General features: G+C 59.6%; 2 protein-coding genes across 4 annotated transcripts; one reads left to right on the top strand and one right to left on the bottom strand.

The window, feature by feature from the left end:
• The first annotated feature begins 424 nt into the window (after positions 1–424).
• On the top strand, positions 425–16,106 carry STX1A (syntaxin 1A). 2 transcript variants are annotated; one of them, XM_079121132.1, is made up of 10 exons: positions 425–532; positions 7,471–7,548; positions 7,817–7,916; positions 10,223–10,297; positions 10,712–10,785; positions 10,872–10,980; positions 11,082–11,155; positions 11,813–11,950; positions 14,434–14,544; positions 14,784–16,106. In XM_079121132.1, exons 1-10 carry the CDS (start codon positions 503–505, stop codon positions 14,859–14,861), a joined length of 867 nt encoding a protein of 288 aa, XP_078977258.1. In that variant the 5' UTR covers positions 425–502; the 3' UTR covers positions 14,862–16,106. The 2 variants fall into 2 exon arrangements, with proteins under 2 accessions (XP_078977258.1, XP_078977257.1); XM_079121131.1 differs by lacking the exon at positions 14,784–16,106 and having other exon boundaries at positions 14,354–14,544.
• A 744-nt stretch (positions 16,107–16,850) lies between these two features.
• BUD23 (BUD23 rRNA methyltransferase and ribosome maturation factor) lies at positions 16,851–26,338 on the bottom strand. Of its 2 annotated transcripts, XM_079121122.1 has the most exons (12): positions 26,194–26,338; positions 26,067–26,104; positions 24,277–24,372; positions 24,104–24,186; positions 23,910–24,006; positions 22,245–22,341; positions 21,233–21,283; positions 20,495–20,580; positions 20,314–20,359; positions 19,963–20,021; positions 17,201–17,290; positions 16,851–17,111 (listed from the first exon to the last, which is right to left on the bottom strand). In XM_079121122.1, exons 1-12 carry the CDS (start codon positions 26,239–26,241, stop codon positions 17,057–17,059), a joined length of 846 nt encoding a protein of 281 aa, XP_078977248.1. In that variant the 5' UTR covers positions 26,242–26,338; the 3' UTR covers positions 16,851–17,056. The 2 variants fall into 2 exon arrangements, with proteins under 2 accessions (XP_078977248.1, XP_078977249.1); XM_079121123.1 differs by lacking the exons at positions 26,067–26,104; positions 26,194–26,338 and adding an exon at positions 25,948–25,966.
• Positions 26,339–26,359: the final 21 nt, after the last annotated feature.

The raw sequence follows: 26,359 nt of genomic DNA, 5'->3' as shown, positions 1-26,359 counted from the left end.
GAAAAGTGTGGTCACCCAGCATGGGACAAGAACACTGAAAAGTTGGGGGCTTAGGAGGCCGAGATGATGGAGAAGTGGGAAGAATAGAGGCTCAGAGGCTGGAACTCTCTGGGGGTGAATTTTGACTAGGGGAAGGAAGGGGCGTTGGGGGTCCCTGGTCAATAAAGCCAATAGGGGGGATATGAAGAGCCCTGGGAGTGAGGACACAGGGTCCAGACCCAGCAGCAGACTCGAAAGGGGGTTGAGGCAGGGAGGAACAGGGTCTGGGACTCGCGCCTCTGAAGACAGCCCGCCTGCAGAGGGTAGGACCCAAGCCCGGGTTGGGGGCGGGGCCGGGGCGGGGCCAGCCGGGCGCGGACGGCGCTGGGCGGGGCTGGCTGGGGCTGGGCCGGGGTCCCGGGGGCCGGGGCGGGGCCGGGCTGGCGTTGCGCAGCCGCGGGGCGGCCGCCGCGCATGCGGGGCTCACACGGTTGCAGCCGGCGCCGCTGCCACTCCCGGGAGCATGAAGGACCGAACCCAGGAGCTCCGCACGGTGAGTCCGGCCCCGCGCGCGGCCGCCCTCCGCCGGCGCCGGCGCGCCGCACACTCCCGCCCGGCTGGCGCGGCCCTGGGGCGCAGCCCGGCGCCCGCAGCCGCGGCGGGGGCGAGCCTGCCAGCCGGGACCCCGACCCCCTCCGGGTCCCGCCCCTCGGACCCACTTGGGGTCACGGGCTCGCGCGAGCTCGGCCGCGTTGGCCGGCGGACGGGAGACTGGAGCCTGGGGTCCTGGACAAACTTTCCGGCGGCCCCTGGTTTTGGGGGGCTGGAGGGTTAACGTGGGGGTTCGGCGCGGGACGACGGCTGACCTCTCCCCCGCCCGCGGAGCAGGTCTCGCCTCTGCAGCTCCGCTGCCCCTCGTGCAGCGCCTCCGGCCCCCTGGGTGGAGACCCGGCCGGGACCGCGCGGAACCCGCCCGGGCGGCCCCCCGCACGGAGCCCGGCCCGGGTGGGGGCGGCCTCCTGGGCGGGAGCCGCCTCCGGGGCGCCGCGCAGCCCGGCACCTGTGGCTCCCGCCCAGCACCTGTGGCTCCCGTCCGCCCGGTCGCAGTCGGATCCTCTGGCCACCCCGGATTTGGGAGGGGCACACCTGCCCCCCGTCCACCTTTGGGCTTCCCAGGAGCTCAGCCTGGCGTTTCCAGACCCTCCTCGGGCTCCCTGGTCTGCCTGCGACCTCAGTCTGTTTTTCCTCTGTGTTTCGGAGGCGCCTGGGGTGTGGTTCCAGGGGCGGGGTTCAGGGGAGTAGGAGGATGCACAGAGGTTCAGACTCGGAGCCCACCGACTCTCAACCCGGACAGGGGTCTCCTGCCACCTGCCCCTCATCATCGGGGCTCCCGTTCCCCTGGCCTCTCACTTAGGGATGGCAAGGAGAGGGGGGGCAGTGAAGGAAAAGAAGCCTGCCTAGGGCAGGCGCGGACCAGGCTCAGTACCAGGCAGTCTCATCTGCTCCCCGGACTGGCCCCGCCCATTGATCTGTGGGAGCCACCTAGTTCGTGGCTCCCCAGAATCCTCCTGTGCCCCCATTTAAAGCCAGAACCCTATGTCCCCTCATATGCAAAGTTTGAAGTGTCCTTGAGCTTTGGACTCCGTGGCTCTTGCTCTGCCAGAGGCTGGCTGGCTTTGTGCCTGGGCTGCCCCCCATTGTACCAGTCTTGTCTCCCGGGCAGACAGAGCCACGGGTGTTTGCCCACCTCCACCTCCCTGGCTCCTGCGTGCCACCCCTCCTGCCTTGTTTCTGGTTGGGCGCCCAGCCCCTCTGTGAACCCCAGGAGGCTTCAGAGGAAGAAGATGCTTTCTCCTGTCATCTCTGGTCTCTGAACACTTCCCCCGCAGCCCTGCGGTTGCCCTCAAGTTTCCTATGCCGCATCAGGTCTGCAGCGTGTCTGCCCATGACGAATGCCGCGTGCTGTATGTCCGTGTTAGGGCGCCTGCTGGGTCCCACGAGGGACTGCGTGGGAACCGATCCGTTGGGGGAACAGAGTCCCACATGCCTGCTGGCGGCCCTGGCTCATCAGCCTTCACTCCTTTGCTGAGGAGGAAACTGAGGCACAGGAAACCCAGTAGATGGAGAGAGGGGTGGTAGAAAGGGGCCTTGCCTGGTTCCTGGCTGGGACTGGGGAGCCCCCAGGAGAGCTCGGATTGAACTTGAACCCAGGTCTTTGCCCTCTTTCCAGATTAGCCTGGGTGGTCCCTTGGACGGTGGGACTTGACTTGGCTCTGAATTGTCTGCGCTGTCTCCAGGCACCCCAGCCCCACGCCAGGCACTCGGAGCCCGTGAAGGCTGACCTCATTGTGGCTGGCCCTGCTGGAGGGTTCCTAGCAGCCGCCAGGGGCAGCTGGTGGGAGCCCTCTCTGGCTGGGGTGGAGGTCGGTCCTTCCTAGAAGTCCCTTTCTCTCCAGGCCTGGGGCTTCCACCCATGAAGTGGAAATAGGAAAACCTAGAACCCAGCTTCTCAGGGCCAGAGGTGTAGTCCCCAGTCCCCTGCCTTCAACTGCACCTTTGGGGGAGTCTTTGAACCCCAGGACCTCTAGGAATAAAGAGGCCAGTGGTGGCAGGGCTCGACAGAGGCAGCGCTCAGGACAGCAGCTGTCCCTGCCCCTGCCTCCCTCCTCCTCCTCCTCCCTCCTCTCCCCCACCCAACGCCACCACATTTGGAAGGAAGGCGAAGGGAGCTTATTTATAAAAGTCACACTTGGAGAAGGAGCTGGCGCGCTTCCTCGGCTCTGCGGGCCAGGCCCAGCCCTCCAGCCTTCTCCAGCCCCACCTCTCATGGGCAGAGCCACCCTGTCCTACAGACCGATCCTGAAGGGAACCTTGGGGACCAGGGTGGGGGCCTCAACCTGCAGCAGGTTCTCAGAGATCAGGTTAACCCCAGGGTAGAGGTGACCTCAGAGGGGAGACAGGTGACAGAGCTGGGGAGACTTTGGGGGCAGGGTGTCCCCAGGCAGCCACACCCTGGCACATAGCTGTCCCCTTCTCCCTCCCAACTCAGAGGCCTTCCTGACTTGCCTCCTGGGGACTCCCTGGGGCTGGCCACCTGCCTTCCTGCACACCCTGGGCCACGTGGGTCTTGTGGGAGCTGCGGTAGGAGGCCGAGGGTGACCACAGAGGTCTGGAGCAGCCAGGAGACCCAGCCCCCAGCTTGCCCCTTGCTGCCTCAGCCACTCAGCTTGTGTCCCCATCTGTAAAATGGACCCAGTGTTCCTTGCCTCACAGAGGAGGTCGGAACCGGAGCAGGGTGGAGGCTGCCTCCTACCCTCCCATCAGCTCCTTCGAGGTTCTCAGAACGAACACTGACTTTGGGCACATCCCCACTCCAGGGTGCAGATGGAACAGGCCTTGCAGGGCCACCCAGTCTAGCCTCTGTCTTAAGCATCACAGAATTGAGGTTCAGAAAGGGGTTTATCTAAGGTCACACAGCAGAGCCCAGCCCCTTTCCAGGGCCGGAAGCTGCCTCCCTGGGCCCTGTGACAGGGCCTCTGCTGCCTGGGGACCTGGTGTGGGAGGCACACGGTGTACCCGGGCTGCAGCCCCAGAGACGGAGAGGGGAGAGACCCGGACCTCGGAGGGAGCCTGCTTTCCTGGAGACCCAGAGTGGCCTCTCCTTCCCCGCTGACTAGGCTCCGGGCCTCTCTGCACTAGTGATATTGACTTTGATTAGTCATTAAAAAGAGGAAGGGAAAAAAATAGCCCTGGAGGCAGACAACAGCGGGCTGGGCTGAGCAGTGACGAATCAACCTGCTGGCTGGCCTGACGCCATCGCCTGGGACGGCTGGAGGCTGCCGGCCGGGGAATCAGACTTGTGTCAGGAAGCTGTCCTGGAATCCAGGAGCCTCTGCCAGGAAGACCGCCGGGGCTGCCGGTAGCTGTGCGGGGAAGCTTGGGGCTTTCTGCCCCCGGCGGCTCCCGAGGGGGCTCGCGTGAGGCCTCTTTTTGGGGGCTGCACCTGCTCTCAGCCCTCCAGCTTCCCAGGTTGTGCAAGCTGGGGTGATGAGGCTGGACGGGACCGGCAGCTGGAGCAGGGAGCAGACCAGCCTCTGCTGGGGGTGCAGGGTGCTTTAAATCACTGAGCCTCACCAGCCCATCCCGAGTCCCCTTCCAGCTTCTCTGGGTGGAACCTGGGAAGCAGATTTTTAGAAGTCCCCTCCAGGGGATTCTGGTGCTGGACCAGGGTTGAGAACCCCAGAAAAGGGGGGAACCCCACCCAGACAGATGGGAGGTTGGTGGGATGCGAGGACAGAAGAGCAAGATACCCCAGGTTTCTGGCTTGGGGACCTGGGGCAGAGGGGGTTCTGGCTGGAGTCTTAAGGAGGGGGCTCTGGAGAAAGGTGGAGCCTAGCATTGGCCAGGTGGCTGGCAAGATGCCCACGTGGTACTGGGGCACATCTGTCCAGCTCATTTGGGCCTTTGGGCCTGTGGCTGCCCGTAGCTCCAGCTGTCACCTCCACGCCAGAGCTTCCTAATCCAGCCCTCTTTCCGGAGCTTCTGCTGTAGATTCCCAAGGGAGCTGGGGCCCTAATCACCCAAAAGATACCTGGGTGCCCACTTCACGAGCAGGTTCGGTGCCCACTCTGGCCAAGACGCCAGGGAGACGGCAAGCCCGCCTCACCACATCATCCCGTTCCGTCTTGGTCAAGAAAGTATCAGGGTGGGGAGCCGAGAGAGGCAGGTGGAACTCTGATGTCTGCCACCCCCAGGCCGTGGAAATGGATTGAAGGTCAGAGTTGGTCTGGAGGATGTCTCTAGAAGGTGCCACAGGGCTCTGGTGGGGATGTACTTGAGGTTGCAAAGAGCATCATTGGTGAAGAGCCACCAGCATCTCACAAACCACAACGAGGATCAGAACATACACGAAGAAGACACAAAATAAGAAAAAAGTTCTTTGCTTGAGCCCCAAATCCAACACACACACACACACTGGTGGGAAAGGGCTTAGGGTTTTCCTTGTCAGGAGGCACTACACTAATGTGTCTCCGGCCACATTAATAAAGGTAGACCATTTAGAAAGAGGAAGGAGGCAGGACACAGTGGCACATGCCTGCGATCCCAGCTACTTGGGAGACAGGAAGGCAAATCACAAGTTCAAGGCCAGCCTGGGCAATTTAGTGAACCTGGTCTAAAACTAAAATGTCCTTGGCATTCCACCTTGGGCCAAACCACAGGAAAGGGAAAGAATGTCTAACGATGGAGTCTGCCCAAGATGTACGGAGCTGCCCAGGGAAGCTACTGAGCTCTCTGCCACAGGAGGCATGCTAGCTGAGGCTGGAAGTGGAGGCCACAGGACTTCTCGGGTCTTTGGGGGCCTGAGAGTCTACAGCTGTGGTTTGTGTAGGGCTGTAAATAGTGTGCGTGGGACTAGAGGAGGGACGCCCTGGTTGGTAAGGAGACCTCCCGTTCCAGCCACAGGAGTGCGCTCAGGTCTCAGGACGGGGCAGTGGGACAGAGCGGGGGCTGGGAGTGGGAGGTCCTGAGGGGGACGGTGCCCCTGTCTTTGGTGCATCCCCTCCCGGTTCTGCAGGGACCACGGCTGGTTTGACTGCAGCCATGAGCCCTGGCCCTGAACCCTCTGACTGGCCTGAGCCACCCTGAATGCCATCTGTGGGGTGGACCCTGGCCCCTTCCCGCCTCCCCGCCAGCCCTGTCTTGGAGAAATTTCCTGGCCCAGCCCTTAGCCCTCTGGGAGTCGTGGTGGCCACAGGCTGGAGCCCCCTGGACGGCGGGGGAAGATGGGGTCCTGACAGATGGGCAGGCTGAGGCCCGGGTCCCAGGGGTCTCTGAGGGCATGACATGGGCCCAGCAGGGCTGGTGCTGCCTATCCCCTCTGGACATTCTCCTTGCTGGGGAAGGAGCTGGAACCTTCACCCCTTCCCATCCTCGTCCTTCTCTGAGCAGAGGGTGCATGATGCTCGAAGGGCAAGGACCCCTGGGGCCACTTCCCAACCTGCCTGGCCGCCCAGGACAGAGTGGGACCTGGGTTTCCCTAGAAAATGCTCTGACAGTCCCTGAGCCTGGCATGGTCCAGCGGTGTGAAAGTGGCGCCCAGATTCTGTGTCTGGGGTGGGCTGGAGGGGGAGGGGCGGCCACCTGGCAGCAGCCACACTCCCCTGTGGGGAGGGGCAGCGGGTTTATTTTAGCAGCTGGGGGAGGAGGTGTGAGCTCCATGGGAGGAGGCCCCTGAGCTGCCTCCAGAAAAGCTCCCAGCCACCCTGCTCTCCCGGTGGGTCCCCACTTGGCTGGGTAGTGGGGCCCCTGAACATCTCCGCTGTCCACCCTCCCCCATCCTCCCTCCTTGAAGCCAGGCGTCAGTGTCCCCATTTCACGGAGGAGCAAACAGACAGAGGGCTGTCCCTCAGTGGTCAGTGTCCTGGGCCCAGCCCGATGGTCCCCTGAGCTTTCCTAGCCCCTGACCTCCACCTGCTGAGAGAGCAAGGCAGGGCCTGTCCCCAAGGGACCCTGAGCACTGAGGTGTGGCTGAGTCCTAATCCCCAGCTTGAGAGGCAGCACCCCCTGTCCTGGGCAGCTGCCCGGCTTCGCTGTGGAGAGGGACCTTGGGCAGCAGTGTGGACTGATCCCAGCTGACTCAGGTGTGGGGTGGACAGTAATGACTATGGCCAGCACACCAGGAAGTCAGAGGCGTGATCACTGTCTGCCTGTGACAGGTGGCTTTTGTGCAGGTGCCCTTGGGGCAGTTGGGCGGGGCTGCACCTGTGACCATGGCCTGAGGGGCAACGTGACCTGCCCCTCCTGCCCACTGGCTCTGCTCTGTGCTGTGAGGAAGGAGCAGCAGGGTCTCTTGTGGAGGCTGACACCAGTAGTTCGCCACACAGGCAGCATTGCTCAGGCCCATCTGGGTGCTAGGCGGTGGTCCCACGTCTGAGCCGTCCACCTTGTGGGACAGGGTTCAGTGATGCCAGGCCTGAGGTTGAAAAGGCAGGCGTCGCCTAGGGGGCCCAGCCTGGAAGGGAGCTTGGGAGCTCTGGGCTCGCTGAAGACCCCGGGGCCTGGAGACAGAGCTCTGCTTGCAGGCAGTCTGTCCCAGCCAGCACGGGGCCCAGAGGGGTCAGCCAGAGGCCTGGCCCACCTGTGGGCTCTCTTCAGTTTTGGGACCACGCCCTGAGCTTGGCTTGCCTGCCTGTGGCCCGGCCTTCCAGCTACTGGGAGGGAGTCCCTAACCTGGAGGGGAGACCGGGTCCCGTCACCAGCTCGACAGCCACCACCTCTGTCCTTAGGCTACGTGCTCTCTGATCTTCCAGGTCTCACTGGCTGAGAGACAAGGGCAAGCAGAACTGTCCCTGTCCCTGCCCAGAGGCCCCCCTGAGGGAGTCACAGTTGGCACTGCTGCGTTCATACACATGCTGTGCAGCTCGGGGTCTGGGTCCAGTGGGGCTCGGGGGTCCTGCACAGGTCCACTCATGTATGCACAACCCTGAGCAGGCCAAGGACAGCGACGATGACGATGACGTCACAGTCGCCGTGGACCGAGACCGCTTTATGGATGAGTTCTTTGAGCAGGTGAGAGCCGGCCTGCCCTGTCTCCCTGCGCCCTGGCAAGACACGGTGGCCTCTCTCACCCCTGAGCTGGGCCCAGGGACACCCCGAAGGGCCCCATTGGAGGGGGAATGTGCTGAAGTTCAGAGTGGAGCAGAGCTCACGCCCGGAACCCACCTCGGGCCTGGCGCAGCCCTGATGCATCTCCTGGGGTGACCCTCTTCTGAGCAAGCCTGGGGCCCATGCTGCCTGTCCCCGGCTTTCCTCCTGATCCCCTGGCCTTGATCCCCAGGTGGAGGAGATCCGAGGCTTCATTGACAAGATTGCAGAGAACGTGGAGGAGGTGAAGCGGAAGCACAGCGCCATCCTGGCCTCCCCCAACCCTGACGAGAGTGAGTCTGGGGGCCTGGGGGCCAGGCCGGCCAGGGAGGGCTCCCAGACTCAGCATCCGGCACCGCTGGGGCTGGCGGAACAACTGTCACGTCCTGCAGTGGAGGGGCCATGCCGTGGCCACCAGTTGGACCTGGGACTCTAGGGAGACTTGGGTGGTGGGAGGGGCACCCTCCTGGGGCCTGGGGGTCATGTGAGCAGCCCTACCCTCCCTGGGCACCCTGGATTTTTCCTGAGGCCACAGGTCTGGGATTCTGGGAAGGAGGGAGCTGTCTGATCAATAGGAGGTGGCCCTGCCAGCCCCGCCCCTGCCGCCTCCCTGGGGAGCAGATGGCTGCTCCGAGGCGTCAGCGCTGTGGGAGGGCAAGCCGGCCAAGCAGGCAGAGCTTCCGGCAGGAGCTGGCAGCCCTGGCACCTGGCCACTTGGTACCCAGGAGCTGGGCATTCTCACGGCTCCAGGAAGCCACCTCTCTCCCTGTGCACGAGGAGCCGCGTATACCTGGGTTCCACTCTGTCCCCAGACGAGTCCGGTGACCCAGCCTCACATTCCTTTTGAGATACTGATTAATACACCAGCGTGTACCAGGTTGCCATGAGCAGACCCGCCCAAGGTCGTCTCTCTGGAGGGGGAGGCACTCGCCCCAGACCCAGGGAGGCAGAGACTGGCCCCTATGGCGGGACCCTGGCGGCCACCTGGACCCAGAGCCCGCTGCCTGCCCGTGGGTGCTCTGCTCCTTGCAGCTGGCTCACCTCTCACCCCTCCAGCTTCTCTGGAAGGTGCTAGCCCGAGAGGCCTATGAGGAAGCACAGGAGAGGGACACGCCAGTGCCGATGTCACACTTCACCCCCATGCCAGAGATTTGTCACGACGTGTGTCTGCCATCTGTATCTGGGTCACCACATGACCCCGTGTGGTTGCTCCTGCCGAGGGTCGGGTGGCGGCAGCGGGTGAGAGCAGAGTACTCGCAACTGCCCCACAGGGTGGCACAGCAGCAGAGCCTCCCTCAGGCCCCGTGCCACCGTTTACTTCTCCCACTGTGTGCCACAGAGGGGGGACTGTGTGCGCGAACTGAGCAGTCGAGACCTGGCTGAGTGCCAGGCGTGCAGCAAGGGGAGGGGGCTCCCATCGGGCGCCAGGCCGAGCAGAGTGAAGTCAAGCTGGCAGTAGGTGGGGGGCTTTCCTGGGCAGAGCTGGCGCTGCCTCCTCTGGGGGCCGCCATCCGGCTGCGCTATTTTGGGTCTGAGCAAAAGAGGCTGAGACGTCAGAGCAGCTGGTAACCAAGTTTTCCTTTGTTTGCACGGAGGCGGTGCCCACCTCCATCCACTCTGTGGAGACCCCACTCCACCCCACTCAGGTTCCTCCTGGGAGTGGCCCATGCCCAGGCCCTGCCTGATACACCACCATTGATACTCCTTTCTAGCCCCAGAGCATATGGGTGGCAAGGTGACAGCCAGGAGCCCAGTCCCAACTTCTGGGGGAGTCCTAGGGGCTGTCTGGGGCTTGGGTGTGCCGGGAGCGCCCCAGCAGAGGCAGCTGACCCCTCTCAAGGAGGGGGCAAGCTGAGCACCCTCATGGCCTCTGCCAGCCTAGGAGGAAGGTCCTAACTGGAATGAGAGCCACAAGCACCATGCCACTGCCCTCCTCTGCCTTCACCCTGTGGCCACAGCCATCTGTCACCTCCAGGCCAGCTGTGCCCAGAGGGCCTGCCTCTGAACCTCCTCAGCTCCCACCAGGCCAGGTGCCTCCTTACCCAGCTGCTGCTTGGAGCTTGGCACCTGGGGTGGGGCAGCTTTGCAAGGAGACCCAGGTCTGCCCACTAGGGCATTTGCAGTCGAGACTCCAGGGAGTCCGGGGTGGGTGAGGCTTCTGTCCGCCTGGCCCCTGTCAGCCCACTGGCTGGCCATGTACCCTCTGGAGCCACCAGGTACAGTACAGCTAGGTGAGCCTGCATCCCTGCCTCACTCAGGCAGGCATCGAGTAAATGTTCCTCAGTGCCAGCTCCAGCCTCGCCAGCTGCTCCACAATTATTTCTGCCTTAAATTTAGCCCCATCTGTTATCTCCAGGGGGTGAGGGAGCCAGTGAAGGAGGAAGGAGGCGCCTCGGAAGCAGTGCAGGGGGCGTGAGGCACAGCTGCCAGGCCCTGGCCCTGGACTGGGGGTGCAGGCAGAGCCTTGGCCCAGGGGAGGGGAGACCTTTAACTCTGGGTCTGCCCAGAAGCCCCCACCAGGCCTGCAGTGCCGGAGGTGGAGCCAGCGTCAGGCAGGGGTGACCTGGGTGTCCACACCCCGCCCATTGTGCCTCCCCAGAGACCAAGGAGGAGCTGGAGGAGCTCATGTCGGACATCAAGAAAACCGCGAACAAAGTTCGGTCCAAGTTGAAGAGTGAGTCGCAGGCGGGGCTGAGACCTGGTGATCCCGGTCTGCTTCCTGCCAGCTGCCCTTGGGGTCCACTGGCCATCCCCCCAGGAGCCACGGTGCTGGATCTTGCCTTCTCCTTCACTGACATACCACCTGTTGCCCACCACCCTGGGCCCTTGTGCACAGCTTCCTGGTGGAAAGGGAGCAGCAGGGGCAGAGGGTGGCCTGAGCCACCAGACCCAGCACCCAACAGATGCACATATACTGGGGTGCTCCCAAGGCCCCACAGGTGGCCCCTTCTGCTTCCTCTCCATTCAGGTCATTCATAGACCACCCCACCCCCACCCCCGCTGGCTGTGGGGAGCCAGATCCTGGGTGCGGGCTGGGGGCGGTGGTGAGTGGAGCAGGCTGTGGCTCAGCGGCCATATGTCCCCCAAGGCATCGAGCAGAGCATCGAGCAGGAGGAGGGCCTGAACCGCTCGTCCGCAGACCTGAGGATCCGGAAGACACAGGTGCGCCCGGACTCAGGGCGGGTGGGCATCCGAGGCTCTGGGTCACGATGGGGCCTGACACTTGTCCCTCTGTCTCGGACCCCCAGCACTCCACGTTGTCCCGAAAGTTTGTGGAGGTCATGTCGGAGTACAATGCCACGCAGTCCGACTACCGCGAGCGCTGCAAGGGCCGCATCCAGAGGCAGCTGGAGATCAGTGAGCGGTGGGCGGGGCCTGTAGGGAAGGGGCGGGGCCCGGAGGGACGGGGCGGGGCCGGGCTGCCTGGAGCGGCTGGCTCAGTATGACCCCACCTCCAGCGGGCAGGACCACCACCAGCGAGGAACTGGAGGACATGCTGGAGAGTGGGAACCCTGCGATCTTTGCCTCCGGGGTGAGTGTGACCCACCCCTCCTGCCACCACTAGCAAGGCCCCACCCGGCTGTGTGTGCAGGGCGCTCGGCCCGGTCTGTTTGGACGCAGCCGCACTGGGGCAGGTTTTAGAGGAGTGTGGGGATAGTGGACCGCAGACTTGTGTACTTGGTGCCTTGGTTGGATCCACTTCCTTGCTATCCGTGGTCATTTGCCAGGGGCCTCTCCCATCATCCCCAGGATTGGCTTCCTCTCCTGGAGGACATTTGACCATCTACTTTCTGGTGAAGCTCTGTGCCCCACCGAACAGGAGGAGACTCACCAAGGAGGTGGCAGAGGCTGTGGGTTCCAGAGGAGAGGGAGGGTGTGGGGGAAAGACGCTCTAGGCCAGGACCTGGCTTGGTCAGCTGGTCAGCTGGGGCTAAGGATGGTCACCTACTGTGCAGCAAGCACAGGTGGGGAGTGTACTGGCTATGTGTGACAGGTAGCAATTGAGTCACAAAGAAACCAGGTCTCATCTCGTAAAGTGGAGGGCCGAGCAGGAGGTAGGGGGCTGTGGCCGGAGAGGAAGCCTCCCGCCCGGCTTCCAGACCCACTCTGCCCGACCCTCTGCCTTCCTCTGTGGCCTTGGCCCTCCTTGTCCTGGTCCCCACGCCTCAGCTCACTGATCTCCCCCTAGATCATCATGGACTCCAGCATCTCAAAGCAGGCTCTGAGCGAGATCGAGACCCGGCACAGTGAGATCATCAAGCTGGAGAACAGCATCCGCGAACTGCACGACATGTTCATGGACATGGCCATGCTCGTTGAGAGCCAGGTGAGTGCCCAGGCCCACTGCCGCCCCAGCCCACTGTGGCTCCCAGGGCTGCACTGACCTTCCCCTTTCTGCCCAACACGCTGCCCACCCCGGAGGACCAAGTCCTCAGGTAACGGACCCACCAGCTGTGGGAGGCCCTGCAGAACCCTCTGCTCCCCACGCGCCCTCCCTCTGCATGGCTCTGCTTGGCCTTTCAGTCCCCCAGGCCCCGCATGTTCCCCAGCCCTGCCGTCTGTTCATCAGCTGTCTATCAGGGGCCACTGCGGACCAGCTGCTTTTCTAGGAGCTGGAGGTGCAGCCGTGACCCGGAGAGGGAGGGCCCTGCTTCCTTAGCCCTTGGCTCTGGGTGGAAGGGCAGCTCCTGTAGAGCTCACCTGGAGTGTCCTGGCGCCAGGTGCTCTGGAGCCACCAGGGAGAGGCAGAGTGTGCCACGCCGGGCTCAGGCTTGGAGTACCTCGGGTCACCTGGAAGGCTTATTGTCAGTCTCCTGGTCCCCATGCCCAGGAACTGAGAGGTTGAGGCAGAGGCCTGGACATGCAATGGCGCCCGGTGCTTCTGGTCTGAGGGCCGCACGGGGGAGCACTGGGGCGTGTGCTCTGATACTGGGTATCCAGTGAAAGGACTTCCCCTGCAGGAAGAGCTGGCCCCAGGCACAGGGACCAGCACTGCCCAGGTCCCCAGCCAGGCAAGAGCTGGACTTATTTGAGGAACAGAAAGAAGGCGGGGTGGGAGAAGAAGCTGCTGGATGTCGAGGCCTCAGCGGGCTGTGCTGGGCACCTGGAGGTGCCTCTGCTTGGGCGGGGGGGGTCCAGCATGAGAGTGACGTGGCCTCGGGAAGTGAGGGAGCCGTGACGCTGCTGCTGCATCCTGGCGACTTGGACTTGCAGAGGGAGATGGCCTTTGTTCCTCCCCCTTGCTTTTTCTTGGTGATTGTAGTTGTAGGTAACAGGTGTGTTCCACGTTCACGGAGCTGGCGTCGTCCCTGCTGTCCCTCTCCCCGCCCTCCTCCCCTGCTTCCTCTCCCTGGCTCTTGGTGAGACCCCACCCCTGCCTTTCTTTTTCTTCTCCAGCTTCCTCAGAGAGAAAACATCCAACCTTTGACCTTCTGAGTTTGGCCGTCTTCACTTACTGTTCTTAAGTTCCATCCATTTTCCTGCAAATGACATAATTTCATTTTTCTTTATGACTAAAATTCCATTTTGTATTTACGCCACATTTTTTTACCCGTCCATCCATCGATGGACGCCCAGGCTGGTTCCTTGGCCTGGCTATTGTGAATCATCTGTGTCACCGGAAGGAGGACTTCAGCTCTTCAGGATACAATTCTGAGAAGCAGTATGGCCGAGTTAGGGTGGTTCCGTGCCGTCTTTTGAGGAACCTCCCCGCTGGTTCCCACAGTGGTGGTACTAACGAGCAGTCCCACCACTGGTGTCCGGGTTCTTTCTGTCCTCGTCCTTGCCAGCGTTCGTTTGCATTCTCAATGACTGCCGTTCTGACTGGTGCGAGATGGAATCTCAGTGCAGTTTTAATTTGCATTTCCCTAATTGCTAATGATGTGGAACATTTTTCATATATTTGTTGGCCACTTGTATTTCTTCTTTTGAGAATTATCTGCTCAGTTCATTTGCTCACTTAATAACTGGGTGGTTTTGGTTTTTGTTATTTCTGGTGTGAAGACTTTGAGTTCTTCATGTATTCTGCATGTTCATCCTCTGTCAGAAGACTAACTGGCAAAGATTTTCTTCCATTCTGTAGGTTCTCTCGTCACCACCTTGTTTCCTTTGCTGTGAGGGGCTTTTTGATTTGATACCACCCCATTCGTTAGTTCTTGTCAGGAGTCCTGTGGAGAGAGTCATTGCCCGGAGTGTTGGCCCTACATTCTCTCCCTGGAGTGGCGTAGTTTCTGGCCTGATTCCTAGGATGACACACCTTTGCCTGGAGTCTCGTGTCCCAGTCAGATTGGCCCCTGGAAGGAGCATGAGGCCAGACCCCAGGGCCCAAGAGAGCTGTAGGGCTGGGAAAGGGATCTTAAACCAGAGCTGGATGGAACCATTGTATCTGAGGAGGATGGGGTGGGGGACTTACCAGTGGGCCCCTCGTGAGCCATGGCCAGGGCAGGGTCAGACTCCAGCCCACACGCTCCTGCATGTGTCTTCCTTTGCTGGGCACAGGTGGGGAGGTGTCAGGGTCCTAACTGGGCCTTCTCTGCATGGTCCCCACCCCTTGGCTGAGACTGCATGGCTGGCTCCAGCCCCAGGACGGCTGCCCCAGGATGGGAAGAGGTGGGAGCTGCCCCCAGGAGCCTTTGTGCCTGGCCAGGGTTCCTTGCCTGGGGTCACAGGTGAGAAGTTGCAACTGGGCCTCCTCGAGCCCCCTTCTCTCTCTCTCTCTCTGCCCCTTCAGGGTTTTCTTCTGGGGCCCTCTCCTGAGCCCCCTCCCTGAAGAGGGAGCCCTCTGGAGTTTGGATGCCCCTGGCTCTACAGGGGGAGATGATTGACAGGATCGAGTACAACGTGGAGCACGCAGTGGACTATGTGGAGAGGGCCGTGTCTGACACCAAGAAGGCCGTCAAGTACCAGAGCAAGGCGCGCCGGGTCAGTAGTCAGCACCCATTGGTGCCTGGGCCCATCCCACACCCCTTCCCATCCTGCAGCTACCCTGCCCCCACCAAGCTCCCTCACCTCCCGTTACTACACACTCCAGGCTGTCGCCCCTGCCCTTGGCTCTCCCAGATCCTCTGGCCCTCAACCCTCTTTCTAGCCCCTCTCCAGCGATGACTGCTCCATAGTAACCTCCCCGCTCTGGCTGAGGCTCTCCCCTCTGCCTCTTGCAGAAGAAAATCATGATCATCATCTGCTGTGTGATCCTGGGCATTGTCATCGCCTCCACCATTGGGGGCATCTTTGGATAGAAGCCACCTACCTGCCACTCCACTCTGGACGGGCCATCCCGAGCAGGCCCTGGCTGCTGCTGCCTGGCTGGGCCGCCCTCCCACCCCGCCTCCTGGCTCGGAGCCCCCTCCCTCCACCTGTTCTGCCCCCTCTGCCCTGGGCTTCCCTCTCCCCTCTCTGCCCTGAGCCATGTCGTGTGCATGATATTTGTGACAGTGTGTGTCTGTAGAGGCGGCAGAGGGGAGCAGGGCAGGGAACAGCTGGGGGCCAGGAATGGGACTGTGGGGGAAGATGCAGGTCCTGCCCAGCTAGCCAGCTGCCACAGGCCGTCAGGCCTGGGATCTAGGCTGCTTCTGAACCCCAACCTTGCTTCCACCTCACCTGACCATCTTCCCTATCCTCTGGGCTCTCCAGTTGCTCCCCCAGCCAAGCCCCCTGAAGGGTGGGGACCAGCTGACCACATGGTGCTGCTTTTTGGGTTAGGGGAGGGGTTCCCTGGGGGGATGGCCCAGCACTAGGCCTCTACTTGCTGACCACTGCCAGGAGGCTCGGGGCTGTGGCTGCTGGCCTGCCGAGACCAGGCCCTGTCAGTGGGGCAAAGCTCCGCAGGTCCTCAGCCTCAGCCTCAGCCTCAGCCTCCCTTCACACAGCCCCCGGACCTGGGAGCAATTTCTTTGGGCAAGACCTGACCCCAGGTGACCCACGGGAAGAGGATGGCTGGTGCCCAGTTTCCAGGGGCCCTCAGAACCAGGAAGGCTGGCCTCTCCCTGTGAAGGCTGCAGCGTGGGCTGGCCACCTACCAGTGGGCGCATCAGCTGGGACCTGGAGCCAGCCTGCATGTTGCAGACAGCAGTTCCTGCCTTCCTGCTCCCAGAACCAGACGTCACCTCGGGCCTGCAGGCTCACCCTGCCCTGCCGTCCCCACTGATGTGCCCCATGGTGTCAGGGTCCCAGATGCAGTATTCAGCAGCCAGCCATGGAGGGCTCCCTCCCTCCCCTGCCATCTTGGGGCTTCAAGTCAGAAACATGCCCCCAGATCCCCTTCTTGTGGACCGGCAGGGAGTGTGCATGCGAGTGCATGCAGCAGGGACGGGCTGCGTGGGGTGCCCGCGTCCCTCGGCTTTGCTCCTGCCCAGTGACTGTGACCACTGTCCGTGTTGCCTTCTTGAACTGCGGCTTCTCCTCCACCCCTTCACCAAAGGTCTTGGTACAACCAGCTGCCCATTTTGTGAACTTTTTATGTAGAATAAACATTTGTATCTGTACTGTAGGGCCTGTGCTCTCCATTTCTTACTGGCTGCAGTGACCCTGGGCGTTAACAGAAGGGGCTCAGCTACCAAGGATCCTAGCCGCCCCTGGCTCACGTGCCAAAACCGCCATCTGGCCATTCACTGGGCAACATCCAGCCTTTCCTGTGAGGACAGGTCCAAAGTCCCGCCCTCACTCCTGGTTAGGTGGCCAGGGCCTTTGACACAGGCGAGGCCTACAACCTGATCCCTGGGGGAGATGCCACTAGGGTTGAGCCTTCCGGGCCCTAAGCCGCCCCTAAAGGGCTCGGCTCCTGCTCATGCCTGTGCCTGTCCCTCCACCCCAGCCCAGCCCTTCGACACTGAATCAGCCTGCCAGCCTTGCGCCTCACACCCCAGAATAGGGTCTGCCCCTCTGACCACTCCCAAGTGGGCAGCAGATGGCCCCCAACCACTTCCCCAGGACCTCTGACCACTTCCAGTTGGACAGGAGATGGCCCCTGAGGCAACCAAGTGCTGGACTAGGTAGCACCACCTGCCAAAACCAAGGAGGCAGAGGCCTGGGCAATGGGCGCCACTGACACATGCTGCCCTCACCACCCTGCCCAGCTCGGCAGGTCACAGGTGACCGGGGCCGAGTTCAAGGAGCCTACCCAATCTCCTTGCCGATCAACAGAACACCCGCCCGGCTAGATCTCTAGACAAACTCTCGCCTGGGAGTCGTGCAGCCCCCAACAAAGGGACCAGGGTCGCTGCCAGAGCTGGAGTTCCACATAAAGTGGTTTATTGCTTTTAGAACAAAACAAAAAGTCCTTACATTTTTATTGAAAATAATTTTAGAACTTTTCTAAAATACTCTGTTGTCAACTGCAGAAGTAAACACTTCAAAACAGAAACCCTCCGAGGCGAGCGCTGAACTGACGGCACTGCTCCCGTCGGGGTCCCAGGCGTCCCACGGTGGCAGCCGCTCAGAAGCGGGGCTTGCGCTTGCGGCCAGTGTACTGGGTGTCGGGTCGAACTTCCCTGTGAAGATGGCCGTCTCAGAATGAAGAGCTCTGCAGCCTTCCTGGCAGGTGAGCCCTCGGTGGCCGTCACCCCTGCCCGCTACTCACTTGCCCTGACGCCGGCGGCGCTCCTTCTTCTCCAGCACCCACTCTCGGCTCTTCTTTACCAAACCTCGCCGCGCCATCCTGTGCCGAGCCCTGGGCCAGAGACGTGGCCATGAGCGATGGACAGAGCTGCCAGTCAGCACGTGCCGGCAGTGTGGGAGTCCCCGGGTAAAGGTGGCCTCAGTTACCCCTTCCTGAAGTACTCTCCCTTCCAGGGCAGTGTGGTCCTGACAGCCCCCTTCTTAGTAGCCGGCGCTGGGCCAGAGGTGTGTGGCCTTTGCCTGGGCATCGCTGTGGCAGACGAGCCGGGTGCACCTTTCCTGCTTATAGGGGCTGCACTACTTTGGCCAGGAGGTCACAGAGCTGGCAGTGCCCGAGGAAAGCCAGAGACAGAGGGCTGCCACACAGGGCCCTTGTCAGGGTCTCAAGTTAGCACGCTCGGAACAGACCAAAGGGGCTCCCAGCGAAGTGTCTGAGGTAGGAAAACAAGGCTGTCCAGCTCCAACTAGCCCTGACGATAACCCTCAAAGGCTAATCTTGGCCCCCAGCTCTGGCTGAGGAGAAGGGAACCCCACAGCACCATGGGAGAGAGGCCATGAGGTGAGAGGAAGCCCGGCTGGTCCAGCAAAGCTACATCCCCACCTGGCAGCTGGATCAAACGCTTGCGCGTAACAGGCCCTTCCAGAGCACCTGCAGGGACAGCCCCTGGAACCAGCCTTGTCCTCCAAGCACCCAGGAGCCCGCTGCAGCACAGGCCACCCTCTCTAGGCAAAGCCTGCAGAGGCCTAAGAGCTGCTCAGGGTGTGCAGGAAGAGGGGCCCAGGAGGGAGGAAGGATGGCCAGAAGGGCCCAGAAGACCCAGAGGGTCCAGAGAAACAAGCCTGATGAGCGCCGAGGAGCCCACTTAACCCATCCTGTCATGTGGTGCCCGGCAGAAGCAGAGCCCCGGAGACTCTAAAGAAGCACAGGCAGCAGTGGGAAAGGCCTGGGGGATGTAAGGGAGCAGGTGAGGCTGAGGTGTGGCCCACAGGCCAAGAGAAAAGCAGGGTGGTAAGAGGAGAGGGCGGGGCCTCTTGGGGGTTTAAGAGGAGGGAAGCGCAGGCACGGACTCACTTAGGTAAAGGCTTCAACTTGTTCCTAATCCACCTGTTTGTAACTGTCCTCCATGTGATTAGACAGAAGTGACAGTAACAGAAGGCAGCAGCCCACACAGAGGAACGGAGCAGGAGCCTGCAGAGCAAGGGGGCCACGAGGGGCCACAAGCCCTCACACCTGCTCACTGTGCTCCACGCTATGTGACAAGGCGGAGTCCCCCAGCTCACCTGTTTACAATAAGGACACGTGGTCAGCAGACTCAGATGTGAGGAAAAGGGACCCTAAGACACAGGTGGGAGCCAATAAGACTGCACCTCCTCTGCAAAGCAGACCACCGATGAGAACCAAGAGGAGGACCACAGAGGGGCCCAGGGCTAGAGGTGTGGTCTCTGGTGGCCACAGGGACACACACGCTTTTCACTACTGCTGGCCTCCCAAACTCTGACCATCTGCCTATGTTTCCTCTTGAAGGTCTCAAAGGTCTCAAGACCTAGTTCATCACGCAGAACTGAGGAAGAGCTTCCTCTTCGCCACCACACGATCAATCACTCCTCCAACGACCACCCAGGTTTCACTACAGCTGGGGATACAAATAACAACCACGGAAACAAAAATGCATGACCAAGAGCAGGGACAAGTGGAGAACGAAGCGAAGGGAGGCAAGCGCAGACAGGCGCAGAAGTGACGGGAGATGACGCACATTTTGGAATAGGGCTCAGTCTCACTGCTGAGCAAAAAAGAAGCAAGAAAGAGGTGAGGACTGAGCGACAGTCCAGGTCAGATTTGGGGCATGTGTTGAGGAAGGAATGACTGAGAAGGGGAGGAAATCTGGGGGTCTGACATGCCTGTGGCGTCAGGCCAGGGTATGAGGCACCTGGGAAATCTGCAGCAGGACTGAGACTCAGGACGCTGAAATCCTGGCAGGTATAAATAAAGCGGCATGGAGAAGCAGGCCAGGCTGCCCCAGCACGCAGCAGGGCTGCGAGAAAGCAGGACGGGGTGGAAAGCCAGGAGAATGCGTTCAGAAGGAGCGGTCCCTGTGTCAGACCCCACTGAGTGGGCAGCTGAGACGAGGACAGCAGGGGATAGGACTGAGACCTGAGGCAGAGCTGGCAAGATGGGATCAGTGGGGAAGCCGATGGCCTGCTCTGAGTGGGGCACTGGCCAGGAAGCAGCCTGCTAGGATGGCGGAAGAGGAAGCAGGCGGAGGTAGGCAGGAGGAGCTGCTTCCCTGGGAAGCAAACACGGTGACAGCAGGCAGCTGATCTGGGTTGAGGGAGGATCTTTTCTAAAACAAGAAAGATTGTGTGCGGATGTGAACAACAGGAGAGTCGACCCAGGAGAGTCGAGATGAGGATGCAGAAGGAAGAGGAAGCCAAGAGCCAAGCCGGGAAGGGGTCCAGGTGCGTGGAGAGGGCAGCCTCGGGGAAGGGGGGGGCAGTCTGCCACAAGGGGCAAGAGCAAGGGCATGTCCGGGCTGATGAAGGGATCCAGAAGGCCCTACACCCCAGCTTGAAGCAGGAGCAGGCACAGTTCAAGAGGGATGTCCAGCTGCAGTCCCACCCTGCTGTCACCATTGCATCTAAAGCTGAGGTCTGCGGGAGAGCAGAGAACACCATGGACTGGCAGCCGCGGGCCCGTGCCCCCAGCAGGCTCCACTGCTGCTTTACCTCTTATTAGTGAACATGGACTCGGTGGCTTCCTCTTCCTCCTGATTTTCATTCAGCCCCTGTAAGAACCAAAGTGCTCTGAAGACCACCCTGGAGATCTGCAACCCTCTGCCCCAATCCAGGCCTGAGCCCCCGCAACAGGAACAAGGCCTGTTCCAGAGAGCGTGATGCCCTTCCGGATCCGCAGAGCAGGGCGTCTCTGCATCCAGGTTGCTGAAACAGACATTCCTGGCTCTGCACTCTGGGGCTCGGGCCACCTTGACCTCTGCTGTTCTCCCAGCATGCTCTTCCAGCTAAGACCCACAACTGGAGATCCAGGAGACGTGGGCCTGCAAACCCAGGGTCCCTTACCTTTGGAAGGAAGGTGGAAGGCCCAGAAAACAGACAGAGGTAGAACCTGAAATGAGAATGAAAGAGAGGTCCCGACTCAGAGCCCTGCAGGAAGTGGCGAGTCCTGCTGGCCCTGGGACCCTCCCCAGCACCACCCTGGTCCACTCGGTGGCCCAGGCAGCCCACCGGCCCCCATGCTCACTTCTTTGCCTTGGCACTGTTGGGATAGTCCACCACCACGCCACCAGTGAAGCCAGCCTTTGTGGCCTGGGTTGTGATCAGCTCCAACTGAGGGGGAAAGGGCGCAGAGTTGGGCAGGAGAGGCTGAAGGAGAAGCCACGCCCCCACCCCAAGAAGCCCGGGTGCTGTCCTGAGACGGAAGGCCTTTCCCAGTGGACACATCCAGTTAGTTCTGCAGCCCCCAAAGCTGTGCAGACACACACCCCTCCCTTGGGGGAATCAGAGAACAGTGACTCCCCTGGGTCTCACCTTCCAGTCCAGGAACCCACCTCCCCACCTAACCTCAATGAATGGCCACCAGCTGGGAGCCTCTCACTCGAGGAGCTGGGGCACTCGCCACTGTTTCCAAGTCAGTGCTAATTCGTCATTCCTACCCACTCGGCCAAGCAGACACCTGCTCCGCCCTCGCCCTCCCGCCACTGTCTGTCTGGTTCAGGAAACAGGTACCATCACATCACATTACCTGTAAGCCACCTCGTCTGTCAGGAGAAGACAGATGCCTTACTGGGGCCTCTCAGGGTAACAGGTCACCATCAGGGGCCCCTGGGCCACTCTCTGGTACTCATTCCCTTTTCCCACTAATCAGCATGAGGTTCCTTTTCTGTCACCTCCTGGCCGCCAGAGGGCAGCCAAGGGAGCATCAGGCAGCTCCCTGTTCTGCGCACTTCACCACCTGCCACCCCCCGCAGCCAAGGCTCACCTGCTCTGAGTTCTCAGGGTACAGCTGTAGGACAGCGCGGGCACCCCGGACCTGGGAGCAACAGAAGTGTCACTGCCTCACAAACGCCCATGGGATCAGGAGCAGCCAGCCTTCCCGCCTTCACTCACTAAACGCTCACGGGCTCCGCGCGTGTGCGGGCACTGGCTGCTCTCGGGCTGGGGTGTCCTCGTGGATCCCACATTCTGCTGATTGGGGCAACGCTCTGACAATAGTGACAAGTGCCAAAAGGAGCAGTAATGCGGACTCCTGGCTTTCCTTTCCTTCCAGGCAGGCTCTCCCTGAGGGACCCCGGAGTAAAGCCCCGATGCGGTGGGCAGCTGCCTGCTTGAATGTGTGAGGAAGGCTGAGCGCCAAGGCCCCTGCGGCTTCAGGACGCGCCCAGGGTGCAAGAGGGAGAAACCGCGAACACACAGACCTCCAGGGACCACCATCCCAGGGACCACCTGCCCCAGGAAAGCGGGGTGAGGAGGGGAGACCAGGGAGGCATACACCCCAGTCTTTCAAACTGTAAAAGAACTCATTCCTGAGGATCGAGAACTCCAAACCACTACGGAATCTCAGTAAGCGGACATCAACACCACACCAGTTAAAGAGGAAGAAAGCTAACAACCTGTTCCCGCCTCAAGGCCACATCCTGGGGGGTGGGGCGGGAGCGACATGGGAAGGGCACACCTTCCAGAGCCCTCTGTGCTGGACATGCCCAGGTCCCCAGGTCAACTTCTGATAAAAATGCAGCAGAGCAAACCCAGGAACTGTATCGACAGAAGCAGCCCTAGTCCAAGTCAGCACCCGGGGCTCAGGGCTGACACCGGTGTCCTCTGGGATTGCTTAGTGTCAGCCCACTGAGCTGGACTTCCATTTAGGCTAAGGGCCTGGACAGAGACAACCACAGTAAGGCCTGCCACCCCTCCCATCAGGGGACCCCTCAACTCCACTTGCTGGCTCGGAAGAAGGACAGCCAGCGTGGGCGGGGAAGAGGCCTCATACTCACCAGAACAGAATAAAGAGAAGAAAAAAAGTGGTACAGGCGCTTGGCAGGGACGTCGGCCTTCTTGTTAGCGTTACAGAGCCACTGCACAGCAGAGATGCTGGAAAGGAGGGCCCATCAGGAGAGGGCCGCCCCGGTTCCAGGCCTCTGGCACCACCCGTGCAGCCTCCTGCCCAAAGCACCTTTCCTGGAAGTGCTGGCCCATTCCTGGGCACTCTTATGACAATGGACTAAACCAGCCGTGGGAAGGGAGCACTCACTTCCTGAGCCAGGCCTGGAAGTCTCCAGTCTCCACTGCCCCCATTCCCTTCCCAGTCACGGGAGCACACCCACCCCGCTCGCAGTCCTGCTTTAAGCCTTCAGCAGTTCCCAAGTCCCCTTCCTGGCCTTCCCTTCACTGACACCCAGCCAAGGGACTCGCCTCTCCCAGCTCACCCCCATCTCAGCACTCAGGAGCATTTCAAGTGCTTCACAACCTCCCTTGGCACTGTGCATCCTTCTCAAACAGCCTTCCTCAAACAGATCGGATCCCATCACACCCCAGCCCCATTATCTACTGAATAAAGCCCCAACTTTGCAGGATGCTCTTAAAAGCCTTCTAGGAGCCAACCCCCTGTGATACCATCTCCCATGAAACCCCGCGCTCACCCTGTGCTCCATGGCTCCTTCCTACCCACCACTGCCCTCTGCTCACTCCTCCATCCTGCGAAGGACCCCTCACTACCCGAATCCCACCTGGCTTCTCGCCTTCAAACCTTCCTGCTCTTCTCCACAACTCCCCAGGGCACAACCCACGTGCGGCTTTGTGTTCAGTGGTCTGGCCGTCTATGCCCCTCGCAAAGCACAGACGATCTTAAAAGCAGCGACTATTTCTACGTATTCCATAGCACTTTGTATAATGTCTTACGTATACAAATGTTTTTGTAAAAACCTGCCATAACACCTCTTTTTTTTTAAAACAAAAATGAGCCAGGCATAGTGGCATAATCCTAGCAACTCAGGAGGCTGAGACAGGAGGATTTCAAGTTTGAGACCAGCCTCAGCAACTTAGCCAGATTCTGTCTCAGAATAAAAAATAAAAAAAGAACTAGGGATGTAGCTCAGAGGTAAAGCACCCCTAGGTTCAATCCCAGGTACCAAGAAAAAAAAAAAAAAAAAGTGAAATCAGTGCAGTGGTCCACACCTCTAATCCCAGTGACTTGAGAGGCTGAAGCAGGAGGACTGCAAGTTAGAGGTCTGCTCTGGCAATTTAGCAAGACCCTGTCTCAAAAAATGCATGAGGCCCAAGTTCTACCCCAGCCCTGCCCCCACGCAACTACTCACTCCTGAAATAGACAGACTACACTGTTGGCCTTTGGTTTTTCACAGCTTAAAACACCTAACCTAATCATCACTGAAGAAAAAAGTAACTGCTACCCTTGAAATGTCCCCCGACCCAAGTCTTTCTCCTACACGTAAGGAAACCTTGAAATTCAAATATTGATTCCTGGCCCAGATTCCTACCCCTCAACCTAGGATCACCAAAGGAGTCTCCCCAGCAGAACGACTGTGACTTCTCCTTCCCCTGCTTCCACTCCCAGCAACAGAGCGCTCCAAACACTGAACAGAACTCAGCTAGGAAGATGAAGAAAAACTTCAAAATTAAAGACAGGAAATGAAGACCCTTACCTGATACAACCATCAAAAGAGCCTGGTTTGAAGGGGATACCCTGGCCCATATCCCCCAAAAGCAGGTCTCCCTCTGTGTCTCGGTCCAAGGCTGTATCTACATGGGAGAAGACATCATAAGGGAAGCAGAAAAGAAGTGCAGGTGCACCATATTCATGAGAGTAGCCCACCCTGGTGTGAAGCAGCGTACTTACCCAGCATGGCAGAGCTGATGTCAATGCCCACCCAATAGTGCCCCTCATCTGAAAGATAATCTCCACTCAGCCCAGAACCACAGCTGGAAGACACAATGGAACAGGGAGGGACTCACAGTGCTGAACAGCAAAAATGCTACCCCAGGCAATCTGAACAGGCCCCAGGATCTCACCCAACATCCAACAGGTAGCAGGGCTGACCCTCAGGCAGATTAAGGAGCTCCAGTGCTCGCGCAGCCATCTTGGTCTGGACATCAATCATCCGGGAGCTAGGAAGGCAGAAGCCCAAGTAAGTGGTAAAGGAGTGCAGGGCTTGTACCTCACCAGAATAAAACCCCAAAAGAAGAAAGGAACCATTGGCCAGAGGTACTCCCCCCTGACCCCGCTACCTGATAATTCTAACTTACATCTGTTTAAGAGTGGTCCCAAAAGTTCATGGAATACAGCAACATATTATTTTATTGTGACATAAATTATAAGCATCACCTGCAAAGCTGATGTGAAGGGAGCAAATCCTTTAGAAAATGGCCAGCCAATGACCAGCTGCAGCTCTATCAGGCTTCAATGCTCTATTACTTATGAATGTAATCTTCCAGAGAAAGAGTAACCCTCCTATACAAGGATCAAGAATGCGCAACAAGAACCTGTAGCAGGGCCAGGTATGGCAGTACACCTCTAATCCAAGCATCTCAGAAGGCTGAGATAGGAGGATCCCAAGTTTAGGCCAGCCTCAGCAACTTGGCAAGGCCCTAAGTTATGTAGTAAGATCTTGTCACAAAATAAAATATAAAAAGGGCTGGGATGTAGATTAGTGGTAAAGCCCATGGATTCAATCCCTAGGACTTTAAAAAAAAAAAAAAAAAGCTGTAGCAGGGATTGGGAATCCCCAAAAGTGATAGAGCATGTGGCTAGCATGCACCAGGCCCTGGGTTCAATACCCAGCACCAAAAACAAAACAAAAAACAACAACATCTACAGCAGTTCTATCCATAAGAAACAAAATGCAAGTCTTGTATGACTTTCAGGTAGCCACAGTTAAAAAGCAGATAAACTGTATTTATTGTTTACTCATAATTCCATATATCAATACTTTATTTAACCTAATATGTTCCAAATATTATTTTGATATATAATCAACATAAAAAATTATAAGACATTTTACATATCTCCACACCAAATCATTCAGACCACCCACATTTCAACAGATGGCTACAGGCTGCCACAATGGACAGACAGTATATCCAACCTTCTCAAGATGGGGGAAGGGAGGGGGAGACACCACCACACTTAATAGTTTTCACAATGCCTAAACATGAAGCTCAGCAGATAGAAGTCTATATTTGATTTGTAAAGACAACTGGGCCAGAGGTTTTGGTGGACCCTCTGTCTTGGACTCCAGTTTGAACACGGAGGAGAATGTGAGTATCTTGCAGAATTTTCCAAAGAGTAGCACATTGGAAAGGGCAGGTTTGGAAGTCCCTGCCTAAGCTTCACCGGCCTAAGCTTTTACTCTGCAGCCATACAAGTCACTGCCTTCTAGGAATTTCAGATCCCTGTGCCAACCGGGTCGGTCGTTGTGAAAATGCAATGCAATAACGAACATCGAGAACGTGAACCTTCTAGACGTATTATTCCCTTCCCCCAAATAGAACTGGGCTCTTACTATACCTTCCGCCTACTGCCTACTTTGCCCCACGCTTGGACAAGCTGTCGCACTGAACTAACTCGGAATGCCACCCAGGGAAGCAGGCACGATCGCACCCTCTCTAGCGCTAAGGTCCCCGAGGCCCACAGGGACGGCTGGCTTAACGCTGACTTTATCAGGGACAGAGAAACGGGCTCACCCCAGCTCCCTCCTTTCCCCCACCCCCAAATTCTGCGTGTTTTCCAAGTAATGCCGACAATCTGGGCGGCTTGCGGGTCCCCGGCCCCCGACGCCGCGCGATATCCAGGTTCCCCTCACTTGCGAACGTATTTCCGGGCTTCGTTCTGGTCGTAAAACTGCGGGGAAGAGAAAGAGAAAAGCGGGTAGAGGAAAGAATTCAGACGCCGTGGCCCTCGGAGAAGAGAATGCGGTCCCCGTGCCTCACCAGCTCCGGGGGTCCGCTGTGCTCGGGTCTCCGGCCGCGAGACGCCATCCTCCCGCCGTCACAGCACGCCGGCGCCGGCCCTCCGGGAGCCGGGCGTTTACGTCATCAACCCCGCGACCGCCGTGTAACGCGCATGCTCCGCCCCTCTCCCCGCCCCCTCTTGCCC

Source organism: Sciurus vulgaris (assembly GCF_902686455.1).
Source record: "Sciurus vulgaris genome assembly, chromosome: 18".
NCBI lineage: Eukaryota > Metazoa > Chordata > Mammalia > Rodentia > Sciuridae > Sciurus > Sciurus vulgaris.
Note: the sequence above shows the minus strand (reverse complement) of the source record. Positions and strands in the feature narration are given on the sequence as shown.

What these genes read in the sequence shown, in the direction of transcription:
- BUD23 (XM_079121122.1), bottom strand. Translation starts at nt 26,241, where the DNA reads ATGGCGTCTCGCGGCCGGAGACCCGAGCACAGCGGACCCCCGGAGCTG. An exon ending in TCTTTTGATGGTTGTATCAG is followed by an intron (nt 22,342 to 23,909) that starts GTAAGGGTCTTC and finishes CCTCCTTTCCAG; the next exon opens with CATCTCTGCTGTGCAGTGGC. An exon ending in AACAGTGCCAAGGCAAAGAA is followed by an intron (nt 20,360 to 20,494) that starts GTGAGCATGGGG and finishes TTCTCATTTCAG; the next exon opens with GTTCTACCTCTGTCTGTTTT.
- STX1A (XM_079121132.1), top strand. Translation starts at nt 503, where the DNA reads ATGAAGGACCGAACCCAGGAGCTCCGCACG. An exon ending in AGTTCGGTCCAAGTTGAAGA is followed by an intron (nt 10,298 to 10,711) that starts GTGAGTCGCAGG and finishes ATGTCCCCCAAG; the next exon opens with GCATCGAGCAGAGCATCGAG. An exon ending in CTGCGATCTTTGCCTCCGGG is followed by an intron (nt 11,156 to 11,812) that starts GTGAGTGTGACC and finishes ATCTCCCCCTAG; the next exon opens with ATCATCATGGACTCCAGCAT.